General features: G+C 44.0%; 1 protein-coding gene across 2 annotated transcripts in view; it reads right to left on the reverse strand.

The window, feature by feature from the left end:
* The window catches only part of CYTH1 (cytohesin 1), a 68,469-nt gene that overhangs the window by 18,933 nt on the left and 28,789 nt on the right, over positions 1-20,747 (reverse strand). For both annotated transcript variants that reach the window (XM_040436054.1, XM_040436053.1), the window contains exons 2-9: positions 16,518-16,600; positions 16,010-16,074; positions 15,605-15,671; positions 10,923-11,041; positions 9,652-9,732; positions 5,651-5,763; positions 4,737-4,885; positions 4,410-4,522 (exon numbers count right to left, since the gene is read on the reverse strand). In XM_040436054.1, the coding sequence (XP_040291988.1) occupies positions 4,410-4,522; positions 4,737-4,885; positions 5,651-5,763; positions 9,652-9,732; positions 10,923-11,041; positions 15,605-15,671; positions 16,010-16,074; positions 16,518-16,600 (790 nt within the window). The remainder of the gene's footprint in view (positions 1-4,409; positions 4,523-4,736; positions 4,886-5,650; positions 5,764-9,651; positions 9,733-10,922; positions 11,042-15,604; positions 15,672-16,009; positions 16,075-16,517; positions 16,601-20,747) is intronic.

Below are 20,747 nucleotides of genomic sequence, written 5' to 3' on the forward strand. Positions count from 1 at the left end.
AATGTAGAAAGAACTTCAAAAGTAAATTACTATCTGTGCTCCCCCACTGACTCCCCAGTGCCGCCTTATCCTCCGAGTCCTCATTACTCACAAAACCTACACATTTCCACTGCATGCAACTACCTTAGCCCCCTACCAGCAACCGCAATCTCTTCAATCCCACCTCTTACTGTACTGCACTCCTCATCACATGGTTTTCATTTCTGCAATTCTCTACGGATATCAGGCACACCTTGACATAAGGAGTATCTGAGCACTTTCAGGTTTTGGGAGTTTTGTGGCTGCTGCACCACCTGTGGGTGAATATTTTTAAATAAAAATGTATTTTAAAATGTAAAAAGTATCAAATGTCAATGCAGAAGGGTTTTGTAGTTATACTGATGCCCTCCTTGTTTTGGCCACCCTATCTGGGTTCTAGAAGGTGTTCACCCAGTGACTTGGCTCCACTACGGTATGTTCACACCTGTTATATTTACCTGTTTTTATTTTTATGAAAAACATTAAAAAATAAACTGGAGAAAAATCTATAGCATTTTACCATTAAAGGTACCTAAACCTTTGTATTTAAAAAATAAATAAATGGATGAGCAGAAGTTCTGCTGTGAGCGCTCTGTACCTTTGGCTTTCATCCATTCTACTTAGTTGTGCAAACCTGTGGAGTACAGATCCATATCAAGTATATGGGACTCGTACTTCAATCTCTGAGACAGCCGAACAGAGGCGATGAAATCAAAAAAGTGGCTTCGAGCAGCGCTTCTGCCCCTTCGCGTTTTTTTTTATTATTTTTTTTAAAGGGAATCTGTCACCTTTGGCAAGCCATATTTAAGTAAGATAATACATGTATAGAACGCCTGCCGCTGACTCCAGATCAGTCATTTGTATGTTGATACTCAGCCCCATTTCTCCCTTTATTGCCCCACAAACCAACCATGGAATGCATAGACAGGACTTCTTTTGGAGTCCTTTCCATTACCTGCGCATGCACAGGTGTCCTCTCAATGTATTCCATGGCTGGTTTGTGGGTGCATGGTGGGGTAACAGGGTGAGTATTGACATATAAATCACTCATCTGGGACAGATAGAACATGTATTGCTGCAGTTATTATGGCTTGCCAGAAGGGACACATTCCCTTTAAAGAGGTTTGTCTTATGAAAGATACTTTACTAAACATATATTTGAATGAGGTTTGTAAAAAAAAATCCATGCACAAGATGCAGAAACCTCAAAGATTTATGGAAAGCGTTTAAGTCACAAAAATTTCTGCTGTCCGGTACAGATATCAGAACTTAGGTGAGCTAAATAGGGATCACAGGACTGATGTTGGAACAGGTAAATCAAATGAGGGCAGAGATCCACAGTGCACACGTATGTGTTGGAAGAGAAAACACAGAAATACTCATCACATTTTAAATTATGCCTAATGCAGGGCCCAAGGGGCCAGAGAAAGACATGAGGCTTTCAAGTACAACAGAGATAGAAGTCCGTTCAGGTCCTGCAACACAATTTATTTTCCTTGAGTGTCCCTGTCTAATTTTTTTCGGTATCAATGGTGTCAATGTTTTACAATACAAGCTGTTTGGGCAATTTCATAACAAAATGTAATTCTCATTATAGAGGAATTTCAATTTACTAGTTCTTATGGCAGTGTGTGCTTGGTAAAAAATAAAAATAAAAAAGATTTGGAAGAATGCCGTTCAGAAGCCCTACTGTCTTGCATCATTTTACCCACCTTTTACAATGCAAGGAAATGGTAAAAGTAAAGAAGCAGTGCAGACATGTCACCAAGCAAGAATTGAGCACAGAAAAATCAATCAGTGTTAGACGGTCCCAGCTCCCACATATAATGAACATACAACCCATGCACCTACCTCCTGGAACGTGTGGCAAAAAGAGGCGCAGCCCAAATGTAGAAAACATACAAATAAAAAGACAAGAAAATATAAAATTAAAATTTGTATGTGAAAACACAATACAAGACCAACCCATACATGTGTAGTATTACATCACAAAGCAGGCTTTCACAGGGCACATATTGGATTAGCATTGGCGACGTTGGTAGTTCCAAAGGTCATGTAAAGGCCTGAAACGAATATTCAGCGTTTAATACTTTACTATACATAGGTGAGAGTGAATTTTCTATTCCCCACCCCCACATGACTTATCCCAACAAATCTAACTGAAATCAGACCGTAATCACACTGAAATATTACATTCACAATATTTGTAAGAAAACAAACAAAACAAAAAAAACACCATCTGTAATGGTCAATCAACCAGATTATGTCGTCCCTCAGAATATGCATACAGTCCACACATAAATTGTTAGACCATTATAATGAATCTACGGAGCCTTGAAAGAAATGGCCCGCACCACTGATGAATAAAGGGGGTAGAGAAATATTACCATTACATTACTGGGTCCATTAGTGTAAGCCGCTGCTTGGTAGCAAGTCTCCACTTAGTGGGTGGCCCCAACCTGAGGACTCATGTCTATGATCCAACAGGGCAAGTCAAGATGAAAAACTCCTTAAAGAGGACCTTTCACCTGTATAAACGATGTTAACTGAGTATGCTGCCATATAGAGCGGCGCCCGGGGATCTCACTGCACTTACTATTATCCCCGGGCGCCACTCCGTTCTCCCGTTATGCCCTCCGGTACCTTTGCTCTGTAAGTTATAGTAGGCGGGTCTTCTCTTGTTCTGCTGGGCGTCTCCTTCTCCTAGGCTGCAGCGCTGGCCAATCGCAGCGCACAGCTCACAGCCTGGGAGGTTTTTTTCTCCCAGGCTGTGAGCTGTGCGCTGCGATTGGCCAGCGCTGCAGTCTAGGAGAAGGAGACGCCCAGCAGAACAAGAGAAGACCCGCCTACTATAACTTAAGAAGCAAAGGTACCGGAGCCTATAACGGGAGAACGGAGCAGCGCCCGGGGATAATAGTAAGTGCAGTGAGATCCCCGGGCGCCGCTCTATATGGCAGCATACTCAGTTAACATCGTTTATACAGGTGAAAGGTCCTCTTTAAGTAACACCTAGAGGTGCTAATTATTACACGTGCATGCTGAGCTGCGGGTACTGCACCAAGGTTACTGTTGGTTAACGGGCTGCACATGTACTTGTTTACAAGTTGTGGTGTACAGATCCAGAGAAGGTATCTGAGCCCACACACTGCATGGTCAGCTCTGGGGAGAGTCAAGCTTGTAGAGTTAGATCCATAAGAGGTATAGGAGTCCGTAAACCACATGGTCAAAACCGAATCAAAACCCAAGGGACACACTGCTCAGCTGAGAGCTTTTGCCCTTTTATTTCAGTTGGGTGGCCTCAGCGCCTGAAACTGCTTCCACCAAAACTTCTAATATTCATCGAATACACTATGCAAAGTATTTACTGCAATTTATGTTTTGTTGTAAAACTAATTTTCTAATACAAATTATACCCAATAAAAAAAATTAAAATTCTAATATTCTACTGCAACACGTCTAAAGTTTTATAAAATTAATCTTCTGTGAACAAAAACATGCTACTACAGAAACCTCAGACAATAAATGAGCTTTTAAGTCTCTAGGCTCATGACTAGGGCTGAAACGATTACTCGTATTAATCTATTAACTCGAAACAGAAAAATCTTTGATGCAAATTTTTTGCATCGATGATTCGTTTGTGCCATGTGACCACAGAATGCGAGTGAAGAACTTGCTATTACTCACGCTCCGTGGTCACCCGCCTGCCCGCACCGCGCTGCACTGGATCCAGACGTACACACTTTGTCAGGACACAGTGCACGTAAGGACGCACTATGACCTGATGCTGTGTGACTTCAGGACCCAGTGCAGCGCGTGAAGAAGAGGATGGAAGATCTCTGGAGTATCGGCAGCACACCTACAGGAAAGGTAAGTATTTTAGTTCACTGCCGCTGCGGCTGGGCACTGATGGCTAGGAGGGGGAGTGGGGGAGCTGGTGGCATTGGAGCGGAAACTGGTGGCACTGCTGGAGGAACTGGGGGGGGGGGGAGCAAATGATGACACTGGGGGGAGCTGATGGCACAAAGGAAGGGGGAGCTGATGGCACAAAGGAAGGGGGAGCTGATGGCACAAAGGAAGGGGGAGCTGATGGCACAAAGGAAGGGGGAGCTGATGGCACAAAGGAAGGGGGAGCTGATGGCAGTGAGGGCTGATGAGTTTTTATAGAAAACGTTCTTTTAATTAGTTTTTTTCTTATTAGAGTACTCGATTAATCATTGAATTAATCGGTAGAATACTTGATTACTAAAATAATCGATAGCTGCAGCCCTACTTATGACCTCACACTGGATTGGCCAATATCTCCCAACTGCCTCCCTCAAAATCAGACTTGTCTGATGAACTAGATAAATAATAATTGCTCCAATCAGACAGAACATAGACAACAAAACTCACCCATTTTTAATAGCCAGCCTTCACGATCTGGGTTAAAGAACGTGTGAGTTAGGTCATTTCCGTCATCTTCGGGAATTTTAAATGGTTCATTCTTTATACTGTCATACAAATTCTAAAAAAAGATAGAAAATCCATAACAAGTCAACAATATAACTCCCATAACAAGTGCACCGAACACAATGAGACAAATCATTGCTGGAAATATTGGATTTTGTAGAGACCATTATCTATGTGACCAGATTTACAAAGTCTGCTTTTAATTCTCTTAATTAAATGCTCTGAAAATAAAAGTGTATTTTTTTTCCCTTCTACGCGTGTGTACTAACCTTTAGAAGGTCCTCAGGTAGATCCCCTCCATCATTTATGCCACGGTTCATGGAGAAAAAACGTTCGGCATTTGGTTTATCTTTGACATTGGGATTGTGCAGGCTCGTATTTAACATGATGATGGCAAAAGACAATACATAGCACGTGTCTGTGGGCAAAGTAAAAGAGATGATGGTGGTTGGAATAAGAGGCTAACTAAAACAAGCAGGAAAGTATATTTAGGGTCCATTCACACGTCCATAGTGTATTGCGGATCCGGCCAGAACCCCCATAGAACTGCCTATTCTTGTCCGCAATTGCGGACAAGAATAGGACTTGTTCTATTTTTTTCCGGAGCCGCGGACCGGAAGATCGGGGTGCGCTCCGGAAAGGCGGATGCGGATAGCACACTTTTGTAATTGCATTTAATTAAAACTTTTGTATAGCCAGTGAGCGATTCAATAAAATGTATCTGTATAGCGCCACCTGCTGTTTGTTCTTTTCTTTATTTTTTTGTCCGTCTCAATGACCTGGTTGAACGTGTTCAGTCTAAATCTTGAACTGCCACCAGCCATATGTTTTGTTAGAAGCTGTGGCAGTTATAGGGAAAGAGTTGTAGCAGAAAGGACATGTCCATTGAGCTGCCAGGCTGAAGATAATCTAGCAGAGCAACTGGAGTAATGAATGGGGGCGGGGGGTGGGGTGATCTCTGGACCCATGTGGTTCTAGCTTTGTTAGAAAGAGATTGTCAAGTTCTATATGTCATCTGATTTTCATTTTTCACATCTATCATGGCAATAACCCCTTTAAAAGTGTTTTCGTACATCAGCAAATGGCATTTGTCATGTAGACAAAGTTAATACAAGGCACTCACTAATGTATTGTGATTGTCTATTAAAACTGAGAAAAAGAAGGAAGCAAATAAACTATGAACCTGTAGACTGAAAGACTCCGGGGTTACACTGACAGTAACGTTGTGCAAATGCCTCCATCATGCGGTCAATCTTTTGGGCTTCTCCTGGTAAGCGAAAACTCCACAGGAACTGACTAAAAGAGACAAAGTGAACAATGTTAGAATTAGCTGAAAATAACAGGTTACACACACAACACACGACAGTGACAAAAACGGTCGGGGACAAACGGTCAGGGCCGGCCTTAGGTGTCCAGGCGCCCTGTGCGAGCTAACCTTGTGGCGCCCCCCCCCCCCCCAAAAAAAAAAAAAAACACTGCTTGTTGCTGGCATCATGGCATAGGCTGGCTGACTATCCAACCAAGTAGTTACCAGCTCACACACCCCAAAGGCCGGTGTAATGTTATACTTCCCTACTTCGTGAGATTTCCCTACCCTCGTCACTTCCGGTCGCACCGGACATGACATGAGGAGGTGTGCAGCGCCGCGCAGGCGCACAACGTCAGGTTAGGGAAGTTTCACAGCAGAGTGCGCATGCGCCAGGAGTCTCGCCAGTCGCATGCGCACTGTGCCACCAATGTTTCTTATACTAGGGGGGGGCGCACTGAGCCACCAATTATGTTTCTTATATTGGGGGGGGGGGGGGGTGCCAGAATCAAATAGCCGGCACCCGACCTCTGTGACAGGGAGCTGCGATCAGCGGCAGTTAACCCCTCAGGTACCGCACCTGAAGGGTTAACTCAACTGCCGCTGATCGCAGCTCCCTGTCACAGAGGTCGGGTGCCGGCTATTTGATTCTGGCACCCGCCTCCTGTATTTGTATTACAGGTCACAGGTCAGTTTTATTCATTGGTGGCGCAGTGGACACAGCCTCTCCCCTCCTCCTCCTGCCTCTTCTTATTGGCAGCGGCGGGGGCAGCAGGCAGGTCAGACAGGGGAGGGGGAGATGGAGGGGGCGCCCCGAGGGAGAACACAAGTACAGCCTCGCCTGCCGCAGATTACATTGCGAGCTGTCGGCCGCCCAGCGCCCCTGTTACTATGGCGCCCTGTGCGGCCGCACAGCCCGCACACCCCAAAGGCCGGCCCTGCAAACGGTCATGGCCATGTTTCAACCATTTGTGCATCCATTTTCGGGCCGTCTGTCCATTTTGCATCAGTTTTTCAGTTAAAAATGGCCATCAAAAACAGATACATTTCATTGGCTTTTTTTAAAATAAAATATCCCAACCCATGCAGTGCCCTCAGTACACATAATGTTCCCCATAATGGCCCCCCCAGAAGTAATAATGTCCCCTTTAGTGGCCCCCCAGATGTAATGTTTCATTTTAGCAAAAAAAAATAAAAATACTCTCACCTCATCCACTTGCATGCGCAGAGACAGTTGGTCCTCTCTTCATTAAAAAAGGACCTGCCGAAGGACCTGCGCTCAGCTTGATTACGTCACCTCACGCTCCCAGCATGAGCACGTGCTGACCTCACCACGCTGAGCGCAGGTCCTTTTCAATGAAGAGAAGAGCGACTGCTGCGGAGGAGATCGATGCATGTAATAGCAGCTAGTGAGCAAGCGACTGGCAGGAAGGTACGCTTTCCTCCTGACAATCGTCTGCCTGATCGGGGTGTCTGATACACCCTTTATACACACAATGCCATCAGTCACTGATAACACCTCCTCCCTGTACCGATAGTCGTTAAGGAAGTGAAAAAAAGCAAAGATATAAATGACAGGTTTTACTGAATATTTTCCCACAAAAATACATATATCAATCTGCTCGGCTTCTCCTACTTTATAACATTCTGCTGTCGGACTGCATTGCATTTTGTGGCGACAGGGATTCTACACTTTAGGGCTGGTCTTAGATTTTTCATGACCATGGACATTATTTTTTACAAGGTATTTTTTGAATGATAGCAGCAATAGTACAATGGAAAAACCTAAAATACTGTTATTGTATTGAAAAGAAACCAATTGCATTTTCTAGTAAGCAAAAAATAAAAATAAAAAAAGAAGCCCAGACATGATAAGAAGTATCAAAAGTCAAACACATTTACAAACACTTCAGGTCAATGAGTAGATGAAAAGAAAAATACATCCACACAAAAGGTTGATATGGTTATAGAGAAAAACCCTGAGGCTATTAGGTAAGATTGGGAGGAATATTGCATCAGAAAATTATCTATTGTTTAAATCACATTTTTATGTTTAACATTTTAAAATAATTTTTAGTGCGCTTATTTTTAATTTTCCATGTCAATATATATATACTTAAACAATAATCCTAAAATCCTGCCTAATAGGCGCCACTTCTTGGTATGTACAGCTCACTATACTGCGATCTGCTTATCTGTCATTCTAAGGCTACTTTCACACTGACGTTTCTGGGTCCGCCTGTGAGATCCATTTCAGGGCTCTCACAAGCGGCCCAAAACGGATCAGTTCAGGCCCAATTCATTCTGAATGGATAAGGATCAGTTCAGAATGCATTAGTTTGGCTCCGTTCAGCCTCCATTACAGTCTGGAGCCGGACACTAAAACGCTGCTTGCAGCGTTTTGATGTCCGCCTGACGATGCGGAACCAAACGGATCAGTCCTGACTTACAATGTTAGTATAATGCAAACGGATCCGTTCTGAACGGATACAAGCGTTTGCATTATAGGTGCGGATTTGTCTGTGCAGATACAAGATGGATCCGCACCAAACGCAGGAGTGAAAGTAGCCTAAGGCCAATTTCACACTAGCGTTTTGGCTTTCCGTTTGTGAGATCCGTTCAGGGCTCTTACAAGCGGTACAAAACGGATCAGCTTGCATTCTAATGCATTCCGAATGGAAAAGGATCCGCTCAGAATACATCAGTTTGCATCAGTTAAGTCACCATTTCGCTTTGTGGGTGGACACCAAACAGTTCCTGGCACACAATGTAAGGCTACTTTCACACCTGCGTTCGGGTGTCCGCTCGTGAGCTCCGTTTGAAGGGGCTCACAAGCGGCCCCGAACGCAGCCGTCCGGCCCTAATGCATTCTGAGTGGACGCGGATCCACTGAGAATGCATCAGTCTGCCAGCGTTCAGCCTCCACTCCGCTCAGTGAGCGGACACCTGAACGCTGCTTGCAGCGTTCGGGTGTCCGCCTGGCCGTGCGGAGGCAAGCGGATCCGTCCAGACTTACAATGTAAGTCAATGGGGACGGATCCGTTTGAAGACGACACCATATGGCTCAATCTTCAAACGGATCCGCCCCCATTGACTTTCAATGTAAATTCTGGACGGATCCGCTCAGGCTACTTTCAGACTTAGAAATTTTTCTAAGTTATAATGCAGACGGATCCGTTCTGAACGGATGCAAACGTCTGCATTATAGGAGCGGATCCGTCTGATGAAACATCAGACGGACCCGCTCCGAACGCTAGTGTGAAAGTAGCCTAAGTCAACGGGGACGGATCCGTTTTTTCACTGACACAATCTGGCACAAAAGAAGACGTCTTGGCTATGTTAAAGATAATACAAACGGATACGTTCTGAATGGATGCAGATGGTAGTATTATCTGAAAGTAGCCTAATCCTGCTTGTAATGATATCACCTCTGTATATAGATAAGACAGGATCCACCATTCACAATAGGTGATTGTCACATCTTATCTATTCTCTCCTTGTACAGTGACCTCTGCACAGGACACCGAGCATGCCTAGAAAACTCTCCCACAGAAGTCACTGAGGTTCCTCCTGACCATTGTGTCTATGGCCCATGGGACTGCCACAAAGCAATTTTCTTAATGCTTTCTAAAGGCTCTTAAGAAAAACTCATGCAAGATGGTCGCCCCATAATCATGTTCATGAAATAGAATTAAAAAAATCTACAGTCAGAAAATAAAAACACAGATTAGAAAAAAAAAAGGATATGTGCTACTATCTGGTTTTAACTGGCAGAAAACAATTTTGGCAACCAATACATCAAAAAGAACAGGCCAAATACTGACCCGAGAGGAACCTCATATTAGAGTCCAGTAGGCAATTCCAGTCAACTAACTCACCGAAGCGCCTGCACCAAGTTAAGGTCTGTGAACTCGTGAAGCTCCACAAATGCATGAAGTATTTGGATGTTGAAATCATCTCTGAAAATGTGAAAATGACAAAACAAGAATAAATGGATATTAATAGATAGTAAAGTCATTATCTGCCATATAAATAATAAAAATCTATTATCTTTTTCTTAAAGGGGGCTCTTTGAGAGATCATCCAATCTCCTCAGTTTCCGCACCCCATAAATAGAAGATTTTGCCGGGGAAGCTGCAGCCAGACAGGCATTTTTCTTGCAGGTGATATGTAGTATTACAAGGTGGTCATTAATATAAATGGTTGTCCTTTTAATACAAGGATGGCTCAAGTGCGCTAGCAAAGGAGTCGCTTATACGGGAAGGGAAGAGGGGTACCATTCTGATGCATGAGTGAAGAACCACCTCTATGAAGTCCATTTACCCCAATAAGGTGTACAGACAGGGGTTGTCTTCATGAAATTCCAGGGCTATATATATACTGCTACCATATTCAGTTATTAACAAATTAGGTATGGGAGATCACATACAGACATCCATCTGGTACATTTTTTAAAGGATTTTTAACAACTTTGGGGTACAACTCCAATTGCAGTAAAGTTGGGACGCTGTGAGAAATGTGGAGAAATGTAAATAAGAACAGATTGTAATGATTTTTAAATCTCACAGACCTATACTTTATTCACAATAAATCATAGAACACACATTAGATGATGAAAGCGAGACATTTTACCAGTTCATCTGGAAAGGCACATATGCTCCCATCCAGACAACGTCTCGAAAGCCTTGCATATTTCAGCAAGACAATGCTAAACCACATACTCACAGAAGAGGAGTCCGGGCGCTGAACTGGCCGCCTGCAGTCCAGACCTTTCACCCACAGAAAACATTTGGCGAATCATGAAACAAAAAATCTGGCAAAGAAGATCTAGGACTGGAGCACCGTGAAATGGGGAAACGTCTCACTTTCAACATCTGATAAATGTATGATCTATTGTAAATAAAATATGGGCCTATGAGATTTGGAGATCATTGCATTCTGGTTTTAATTACATGCACTTACATTTTTCCCAGTGCTCCAACATTTTTAAACTGCGGTTGTATTTTGTGGAATTATTTTATTTTCTAGAGAGTAGTCCTGAGGTCAGCCCTTGGTGACTATACTAAAACAGATGCTATTGGAAGGCAGTTCCTGCGTTCTTCTGAAGAACCCCTGTACAATGCTCAAGAGCTAATGTATATAAACTTACCGTTCCCCCAAATAGTCTCCAATAGCCGTTTTGTTTAATCCTTCTCCTTTGTACAAAAACTGAGCAATGCTCTCACGTGTATTTGCCAGCAGCTCGTTCTCAATCAAAAACCGAATACCCTGCAAAAAATAAATAAATACATTTATAAATGGACTTCATGTAGCACAAATCGGCGACTGTGATGCCACCATGCATTGGGGTGGGCATACCACGTATCCTTATAATTACTTCTGAATGGCTCACATACTTGTGCTGCCATACAATATCCAGATTTTGTTTTGTGGGTTATAGTTAGCCTTCTGGATACAGGGGCGACGCACACGCTGGCCCAGATTCACTAACCGTCTCAGCCAAGAATCTGTCTAAAAAGTGGTGCAGACACTGCAGAGTTTCTCCAATTTCTTAACCTGCTCAAAAAGGGGTTGGGTTTAATGAGATCGGATGCGGTTTGTGCTCGAAGGGTGCCAGGGCTCCAGATGGCGACCAAAATGGTCGCCAATGCGACTTAGAATTTACAAATGGCGACAAGACTTTTTAGTCTTGTCGCCATTTGCGACTAGACCCGCCGCCGCAGCTCTGCTCAATACAGCGGCGGCACAGGAGATGATCGTTCTCAGCAGCGCAGGAGGAGTCTCTCCCTCCCCCCTGTGCTGCTGCTGCCGCCGCCTCCACCAATAAGAAGAGAGACAGGAGGAGGAGGGGCTGTGGCCACTGCGCCACCAATGAAGATAACTGACCTGTAATACAAATACAGGAGGCGGGTGCCGGTATCAAATAGCCGACACCCGACCTCTATGACAGGGAGCTGCGATCAGCTGCAGTTGAGTTAACCCTTCAGGTGCGGTACCTGAGGGGTTAATTGTAGCTGATCGCAGCCCCCTGTCACAAAGGTCGGGTGCCGGCTATTTGATACCGGCACCCGCCTCCTGTATTTGTATAAGAAACGTTGGTGGCACAGTGCGCCCCCCCCCCTTCCCCAGTATAAGAAACGTTGGTGGCACAGTGCGCCCCCCCCTTCCCCAGTATAAGAAACGTTGGTGGCACAATGCGCCCCCCCCTTCCCCAGTATAAGAAACGTTGGTGGCACAGTGCGCCCCCCCCCAGTATAATAAACATTGGTGGCTCAGTGGGAAGTGCCAATGAGGGTTAAAAATAATAAAAGAAAATTTATTCACCTCCTCCAGTTGATCCGTAGCTGCCGGTCACCTGTACTTACTTCTTTCTTCAGGACCTGTGGTGACGTCACTGAGCTCATCACATGGCCCATTACCATGGTGATGGATCATGTGATGAGCACAGTGATGTCACCACAGGTCCTGAAGAAAGAAGTAAGTACAGGAGACCGGCAGCTACGGATCAACTGGAGGAGGTGAGTAAATAATTTTTTTATTTTTTAACCCTTATTGGCACTTCCCACTGCGCCACCAATGTTTATTATATTGGGGGGGCACACTGCGCCACCAATGTTTATTATATTGGGGTGATGGGGGGGCGCACTGCGCCACCAATGTTTATTATATGGGGGGGGGGGGCGCACTGCGCCACCAATGTTTATTATATTGGGGTGATGGGGGGGCGCACTGAGCCACCAATGTTTATTATATGGGGGGGGCGCACTGCGCCACCAATGTTTATTATATTGGGGTGATGGGGGGGCACACTGCGCCACCAATGTTTATTATATGGGGGGGGCGCACTGCGCCACCAATGTTTATTATATTGGGGTGATGGGGGGGCACACTGCGCCACCAATGTTTATTATATTGGGGTGATGGAGGGGCGCACTGCGCCACCAATGTTTATTATACTGGAGTGTTGGGGGGGCACTGCGCCACCAATGTTTATTATACTGGAGTGTTGGGGGGGCACACTGCGCCACCAATGTTTATTATATTGACCTTCTACTTAGCAGTCTGTATTCAGAATGCTATTATTTCCCCTTATAACCATGTTATAAGGGAAAATAATAATCATCGGGTCTCCATCCCAATCATCTCCTAGCAACCGTGCGTGAAAATCGCACCGCATCCGCACTTGCTTGCGATTTTCACGCAGCCCCATTAACTTCTATGGGGCCTGCGTTGCGTGAAAAACGCAGAATATAGAGCATGCTGCGATTCTCACGCAACGCACAAGTGATGTGTGAAAATCACCGCTCATGTGCACAGCCCCATAGAAGTGAATGGGTCCGGATTTAGTGCGGGTGCATTCCGGTATTCTGAATGCCGGATCCGGCACTAATACATTCCTATGGGGAAAAATGCTGGATCCGGCATTCAGGCAAGACGTCCTGATGCATCCTGAACGGATTACTCTCCATTCAGAATGCATGGGGATATGTCCGATCAGTTCTTTTCCGGTATAGAGCCCCTGTGACGGAACTCTATGCCGGAAAAGAAAAACGTTAGTGTGAAAGTACCCTAAAATATTAAGTTTAAATCCCCCCTTTCCCAATTTTACATATAAAATATATAAACATTAAATAAACATATTACATAGCGCTGCGTTCGAAAAGTGTTTTTTTATATATTTTTTTTGCGCGGTATTGAGTATCGCAATACTTTTTTATGGTGACGAAAGCGAATCAAAATTTTGGTTTCAAAACAACCCTACGCCGATCTGATCAGCGTAGCGTTGTCACGATAGCAAAATTTTGATTCAGTTTCGATTTGGCGACTAAAAATTTGATTTGGCTCCTAAATTTTTCAGTTCAGGAGCCAATGGCTACTAGGTATTTTTTTTAGTCTGGAGCACTGGGTGCGTGGCCTAAGATGTGCAGTTTTGTGCCAAAATTGCACATAATTCTGGTGTAAGATTCTGTCACAAAGTAAGCCAAGCAATAGTTGGCATAGAGTTAGACAAAGGTGTCCATCCCTGAACCACATGTGATATATCTGGTGCAGGTCTAGACAGCTTGTCTAGGGTTAACCCATCTACAGGATTATTTAATCTACCCAAGTGAGTCTTTCATAAAATCTATTAGTACAGATAAGTGTTCTGGGTCCATACTAGCCCCAATGACGTACAATACAATTAAAAACAAGAGAGTTCCAAGACTTAAAAAACATTTTTTTTTAAAAGAGGAGGAAATACCACAAATAAAAAACAACAATATTCCTTATTAAAATCCCCAGTGCTCTGTTGACCCCCGTGGCTGTGCAGAAATGATGTTACATAGACCTTTTGCATAACCACTTCCACCAATCTGGCATCAACTGTGATGTCTGCATGTACACCATCTGCCTGCTGACGTCTGTGACTGACTGCAGTGGTCACGTAAATTATGTGCAGAACTGGTGGGGACCACCAAAGAGGCAATGCTGGATTTATAGGGTGAATAATGCTTACTTTTATACCATTTGCTGCCCTTAGGAAATTTTCGGAAAGGGGTTTTCTGGGAGTTAATGACCTACCCTGAAGGAGATGTACTGTGCAAGCACCAATGATAGAATCTACAGCGCATACGTGAGACTACAGGGCCAAGCAAGAGCACATGGAGGATGCCTGGATTTGTCAATTAAGGAAAGGCGTGCTTGCCAAGGTCGGGAAGGCGAGAAAACTGAGGTGCACTGAAGGTCTAGGGCCTGTCTCTCGGTGTACTCAAGGGTTTTCCAGGATTTTTATACTGATGATCTATCCTCAGGATAGGTCATCAGTATCTTATCAGTGGGGGTCCGACTCCTAGGACCCCGCAGATGAGTCGTTTCAGAAGGCAATGGCACTCCTGTGAGTGCCGCGGCCTTCTCGCAGCTCACCAAGCACAGCACCATACATTGTATAGCAGATGTGCTTGGTATCGCACTCAGCCCCATTCACTTGAATGGGGCTGAGCTGCTTCTAGGCCCAATGACACGTGAATGTGATGTCACACGGCCTAGGAAAAGTTGTGAGAAGGCTGTGGCGCTTCTCAAACAGCTGATTGGCGGGGGTCCAGGGTGTCGGACCCCCACCAAAAAGATACAGAGGATAGGTCATCAGTATTAAAAACTTGGAACACCCCTTTAAGCGCTAATTTGCACATCGATTAAAATCCACATCTCATGAATAGCGCAACAGATTTTATCAAGAAAGCTATTGTTTTGATCAGCAGGGTCAACCCTACCAGGCAATATGCTTGGTTTAATAGTGCTGATCTTGCTGACTGCTTCTCTTTGAAGGCTATGGAAACCTTTGAAGATATTTTCATTATTGGCAAAGTACATGTATTTTAAAATAAAATGATTTTGTAGCAGGTTTTTATTTAAAAAAATGTTTCATTTAGCTTTGGCAGCTTCTAGGTTTCAGATTAAATAGCAGCTGCCGAAAGACGTTCTGTGATAAATTCGCCTGAATGGCTGTCTGATTAATGCTGGACTTTGAAGTTAGAAGATTGCTTGGGAGAGGACAGAGGTGGGCTGGAAACCCAGCCATCAGACAGCGAGTTTGATGGATTTCGCTGTGAATATTCTCTGTAGCTGCTACGTACTGTGAAACATAAAAACTGCAGAAGCAACAATTTTTTTTATAAAACCTATTGCAAACATCTTTTTAAATAAAAAAAATGGCTCCAACGGTGTCCATAACCTTTAAAAGGGTTTCCCACAGAGGAATCCTTCTCTAATGACTTAAATGTTCACGACTATTAAAACACAACAGAAACTACCCAAGAAAGCTACAAACATGAGACATTACATGCTGCGTACCTTTTTAGGGTCCATGTTGAACTTTTTTCTTCCCATTCCAATCTGTTTATTCTTTTGCATATTTTTCCTGTTGAGCAGGGCATAGTATTACAGAAAGGCAACAGCTCTAATAATCAAGCACAATGACGCGTCCTAGACCTCGGTTACTCTACAGTAACATTTTTATCATTAATAATCCCTTCAAAACAGGAATCCCTCGAATCCCTTTATTTCAGGCTACTCTTTGCTCGCACCAGTTTATTACTGTTATGTCTAAAAATGTTATGTTTTGATGGACTTTATCTTCTTGCCTGTTCTGTATCCCCCTGCAATGTGCCACAGAGAAATTACATCAAAGCCAATCCTAATCACTTACAGAAACATGAATAAAACCACAATCCCGTATAGGATAATACTAGAGCTCACCTCTCCTCCACGGTTCCCAAATTTTCAATTTCATTTGTAACTTCTGCTATCTCTTCCTTAAGTTTCTGAAATAATAAAACAAAATAATTTGAACAAAAAATAAATAAAATAGACTGAATAGTTCTACACGATACAATACACAGACTATCATTTAATGTTAAAGGTGTACAAGGAGCAATTTCCATTTAACCTTTTCCAACTACAACATTTACATCAGCTTATTCTTCCTAAATTCCCTTTTAGGACCAAGCCCATGATTTCCTGGTGACTGTTTTGGTCCAGGGGCAGCACCCCACACAGTCCCATACAAGTATGTCATGGTGCATATGGGCATGACCGCTGATGGTAAAGAAGGATCAGGCATATTGGTTCTCTACAACCCTGGGAGCACTTATTCCACTCTCCCTATTGAACAATGTGTAGTCATGTAAAATACACATATACCCTTTAATGTCACATTTGATACCAGTTTAAAAGCTGCCAGACCAATCTATGGCCATTCATTCACCTGTATGTCCTCCAGCAGTTTCTGCTTTCTTCTCTGGATGTTCTCCAGTTCTTCTCTCTCCTGAGACGTCAAATCACTGGCCACTAGAGAAAAGTGATCATAGATTATTCATCCAGTCATATAGTTCAGTGCATCACGAGGTTTGTGTCACTTCAGCAAATGGCATTCATCATGTAGAAAAAGTAAATACCAGGCACTTACTAAAGTGGTACCTTGGAACCGAACCAGAGTTCGGGAAATGGTTTTTTACAGTACAAATTAATTTCTAAAGTTATTATGCAAAGTCTCACAAGACTTAACGACGCAATAACTTCGGCTCATCGGAGCCAATACATTCCAATACTGTACGGAGCTCCTGCTCCGTACAGTATTAGGGTCCATTCACACGTCCGCAAATGGGTCCACGTCCATTCCGCAATATCGGGAACGGGTGCGGACCCATTCATTCTCAATGGAGCAGGAATGGATGCGGAGAGCACACTGTGTGCTCTCCGCATCTGCATTTACAGAGCGCAGCCCCGAACTTCCGGGCCGCGGCTCCGCAAAAAAATAGAACATGTCCTATTCTTGTCCGCAATTGCGGACAAGAATAGGCAGTTCTATGGGGGGTGCCGGCCGGGTGTATTGCAGATCCGCAATACACTACGGATGTGTGAATGGACCCTTAGGTCTCTTTCACACAACTGTATGGCTTTTTCAGTGTTTTGCGGACCGTTTTTCACAGATCTGTTGTTCCGTTTTTTTGTTTCTGTTCCGTTTTTCCATATGGCATATACAGTAAATACATAGAAAAAAATGGGGCTGGACATAAAATTTTCAATAGATGGTTCAGCAAAAACGAACGGATACGGAAGACATACTGATGCATTTCGTATGTGTTCTGATTTTTTTGCGGACCCATTATCTTTCAGCGGAACGGAAAAACGGAAATACGGAAACGGAATGGATACGGAGTACATTCCATTTTTTTTTGCGGCGCCATTGAAATGAATGGTTCCATATACGTGAACGCAAACAACGGCCTGTAAACAAAAATAAATAAATGGTTGTGTGAAAGAGGCCTTAGAACAAAGTTTTATGCGAATCGACTTCGGATGTTTCACCGGAAGTCGATTCACTCATCCCTAGTTATTATCCATATTGTCTCCTTCGCTGGCTCTGCGTGCCTATGTGTGCTCCTGGCCACCAGATAGCTCAGCGCTTTTCCTATAGTGTGCAAGCACGACCACTGCAGGGTGGTCAGACCCATGGAAATGAGCAGTGTATAATGCAATTGAAAAATGAATCGAGCCAGCAAAGGAGGCAACATGGACAATCACTATACATTAGTGCCTCATATTAACGTAGTCTACATGATTAATGCCATTTGCTGAAGGGAGACGACCTCTTTAAGGCTATTCAGTATAAACCCTGATAACAACTTCCTGTTCATTACGGTTTCATGACTCATTGAGGAGCTCAACCTGAACGACTGCCAGGAGGGTTGTGACATCCACATCACGAGGTGATCTCATCTAATATAATCCCAAAACCAGTCTAGTCTGTAATATGACTGAAGCGATCCCAAAACACACACACACCGGTATATAGCAGTCTTATACCTACACATGGTTAGAAACATTAAGGGCAAGTCCGCACATGGCGGAAATATTTCACCGCGGATCTCCAGGAAGACCGTGCTGCACATTCACCGTAGTTTTCACCCCTGCTACATTGAAAGTGATGAAATCCGCCCTGCTTCCAGATGAAACCATTCTTTACAGCTATCAAAATCTGTGCTTGCATGCAGGGAATGGAAACGTACTGGTTTACATTCAGAGATGGGAAAACTTTTGTTTTTCCTCAAAACTGCTTTCGCACTGGCCACGATCATAGACCTAGTGACCGTGCGATCGATGACCTCACACAGGCGTCCGGAGGAGCAGACTACTTTTAGTGAATATACCAAGTGTAAAACACACAAAATCTGGACATAACTATGTGCAGTGTAAGCCCCAACACCTTCTAAATGACAACAGCAAAGCTTAAAAATGAAAGCTGAACTTGAAAAACACACAAATGTAGTAATTTTGTCCAACTTTTTGTGCAGTTTACATTTACACTATATCTTCGAGGGGGGGGGGGGGGGGGGCAGATCTCATCTTTTCTTATACAGAGATCCAAATCCTCTGCTTCCCTTCACACAGAGTTAAATGACAAATATCTGGCTGCCCAGTCATCACTAGGGAGGTTCCAGCAAAATCAGAGAATTAAAGGGAGGCTCCAGCAAATTAGAGGTCCTCCCTAATCTCCACTTCTCCATCAGATCGCCACATGCAGGAAATTCCCACTCAGCCAATTACTGGGAACATGCATGGTGTCCCAACAGCAGCTCCAGCACGGCTTTGGTGAGGGGAGTATATCTTTTCTGACCCCACTGCAAACCATTTTTATTTAACTGGAATGCCCCTTTAAAAGGGACATAAAGCATTGCCATAGTGTTAGGATATGCAATCACTTCCCGATCAGTGGCGGTCTGACTACGGAGGGGCTGCAGTGCTGATTTAGCGATGGGTTTCCCTCTTCACAATGGCGGTCCCGGCTACCTGCTGCGCAGAGAATGACAGGACAGCTCCCTTCCTGTAAATAGGCCCTTGACGCAGTTCCCTGCACAAACTGTAAAAAAGGTGTCCAAAGTCATACCCTTTAGGCCTCATGCACACGACCGGTGTGTTTTGCAGTCCGCAAATTGCGGATATGCAAAACACGGATGGCGTCCGTGTTCGTCCCGCAATTTGCGGAACGGCACGGGCAGCCATTGATATAACTGCCTATTCTTGTCCGCAAAACGGACAAGAATAGGACAGGTTATATTATTTTTGCGGACCACGGAACGGAGCAACAGATGCGGACAGCACACAGAGTGCTGTCCGCATCTTTTGCGGCCCCATTGAAGTGAATGGGTTTGCATCCGAGCCGCAAAAACTGCGGCTCGGATGCGGACCAAAACAACGGTTGTGTGCATGAGGCCTTAAGTTGGAAAATGGTTTGCCTTCATGAGATAATGCCTTTAATGAAATCGAGTCAGTGACAGACATGGAAATGGGAAGCTAACCTCTAATTAACTATAAGGCCACCTGCACACGATGCAGATTACATGTGTTTTTTCCGCGCATATTCTCGTGTGGAAAAAAAAGGGTTTAAAAGGCGAGTAGGCCGGAAAAACCCTTTAAAACGCTTTGTTTGCTCCATGTACTTCAAGGGCTCTGAAGAGGAAATCAAATATAATATGTTTGCAGGTCACGTGGAAAGTTTTCAAACTAATACTGTATGGCTATCTGTGGCAGATGAAGATAATAATTGTCCACCTCCGCCCATCTAGTTATATGATCATTTAGAGGAAATTATAGTAATATCAAATTACTAGCAGTAAACAGAAGTTACCATGGAGATAATATTCTGCTAATGAACCAACATCCGGCACTGGACCCTGACGTATACAGGAGTGGCACGGATGAAGGCAGAAGGGGAAGTTTGGCGGCATTATCTAATATGAGGCGGAGGATGGGGAGCGTTATTTTGTGTCAACTCCTTTCTAATATCAGCAGGACTAATGACTGTTTATGAACACAGTGACATCATCGTTCTGTGGTGCGGTAGGGTGGATGACTTGGCACCACTCATGAATCAGTAGCATGTCGTTATTTTCTTCTTCCCCAATTTAACTCCTTATAGCTGCTGCCAAGACAAAGTGAGAGCAGTTTCAGGTAGAATTAAAGGGGCCCAGATCTGGGAATGGGGGGCAGGGATGATATAAAATAAAAAAAAAATAAAAAAACGTACATTTAGCAAGGCAGCAACTGGTCCTCTTTAAAGCCAAAATTAGTAAAAAATGAGGACAATAAATGCCCTAATAATGCTTAAAGGGGTTCAATATTGGTGGCCTATCCTCAAGATAGGGCATCAATACCTGATGGGTGGGGGTCAGATTCGTGGCACCGCTGGTGATCTGCTGTTTGAAGATGCACCATCTTACAGTGACGTCACGGTCATCGGTCAAATGGCCTAGCTCAGTCCTATTCAAATGAATGGCATGGGTTGCAATACTAAGTATAGCCACTATATAATGTATGGCGCTGTGCTTGGTATAAGCTGCGAGGAGGACACAGTGTTCACCAGAGTGCCGCGGCCTCTTCAAAGAGCTGATCGGCGGGGTTGCCAGGTGTTGAATCCCAAAGGATTAGATACTGA

The sequence above is a fragment of the Bufo bufo genome, chromosome 6 (assembly GCF_905171765.1).
Source record: "Bufo bufo chromosome 6, aBufBuf1.1, whole genome shotgun sequence".
In the NCBI taxonomy this organism is placed as follows: Eukaryota; Metazoa; Chordata; class Amphibia; order Anura; family Bufonidae; genus Bufo; species Bufo bufo.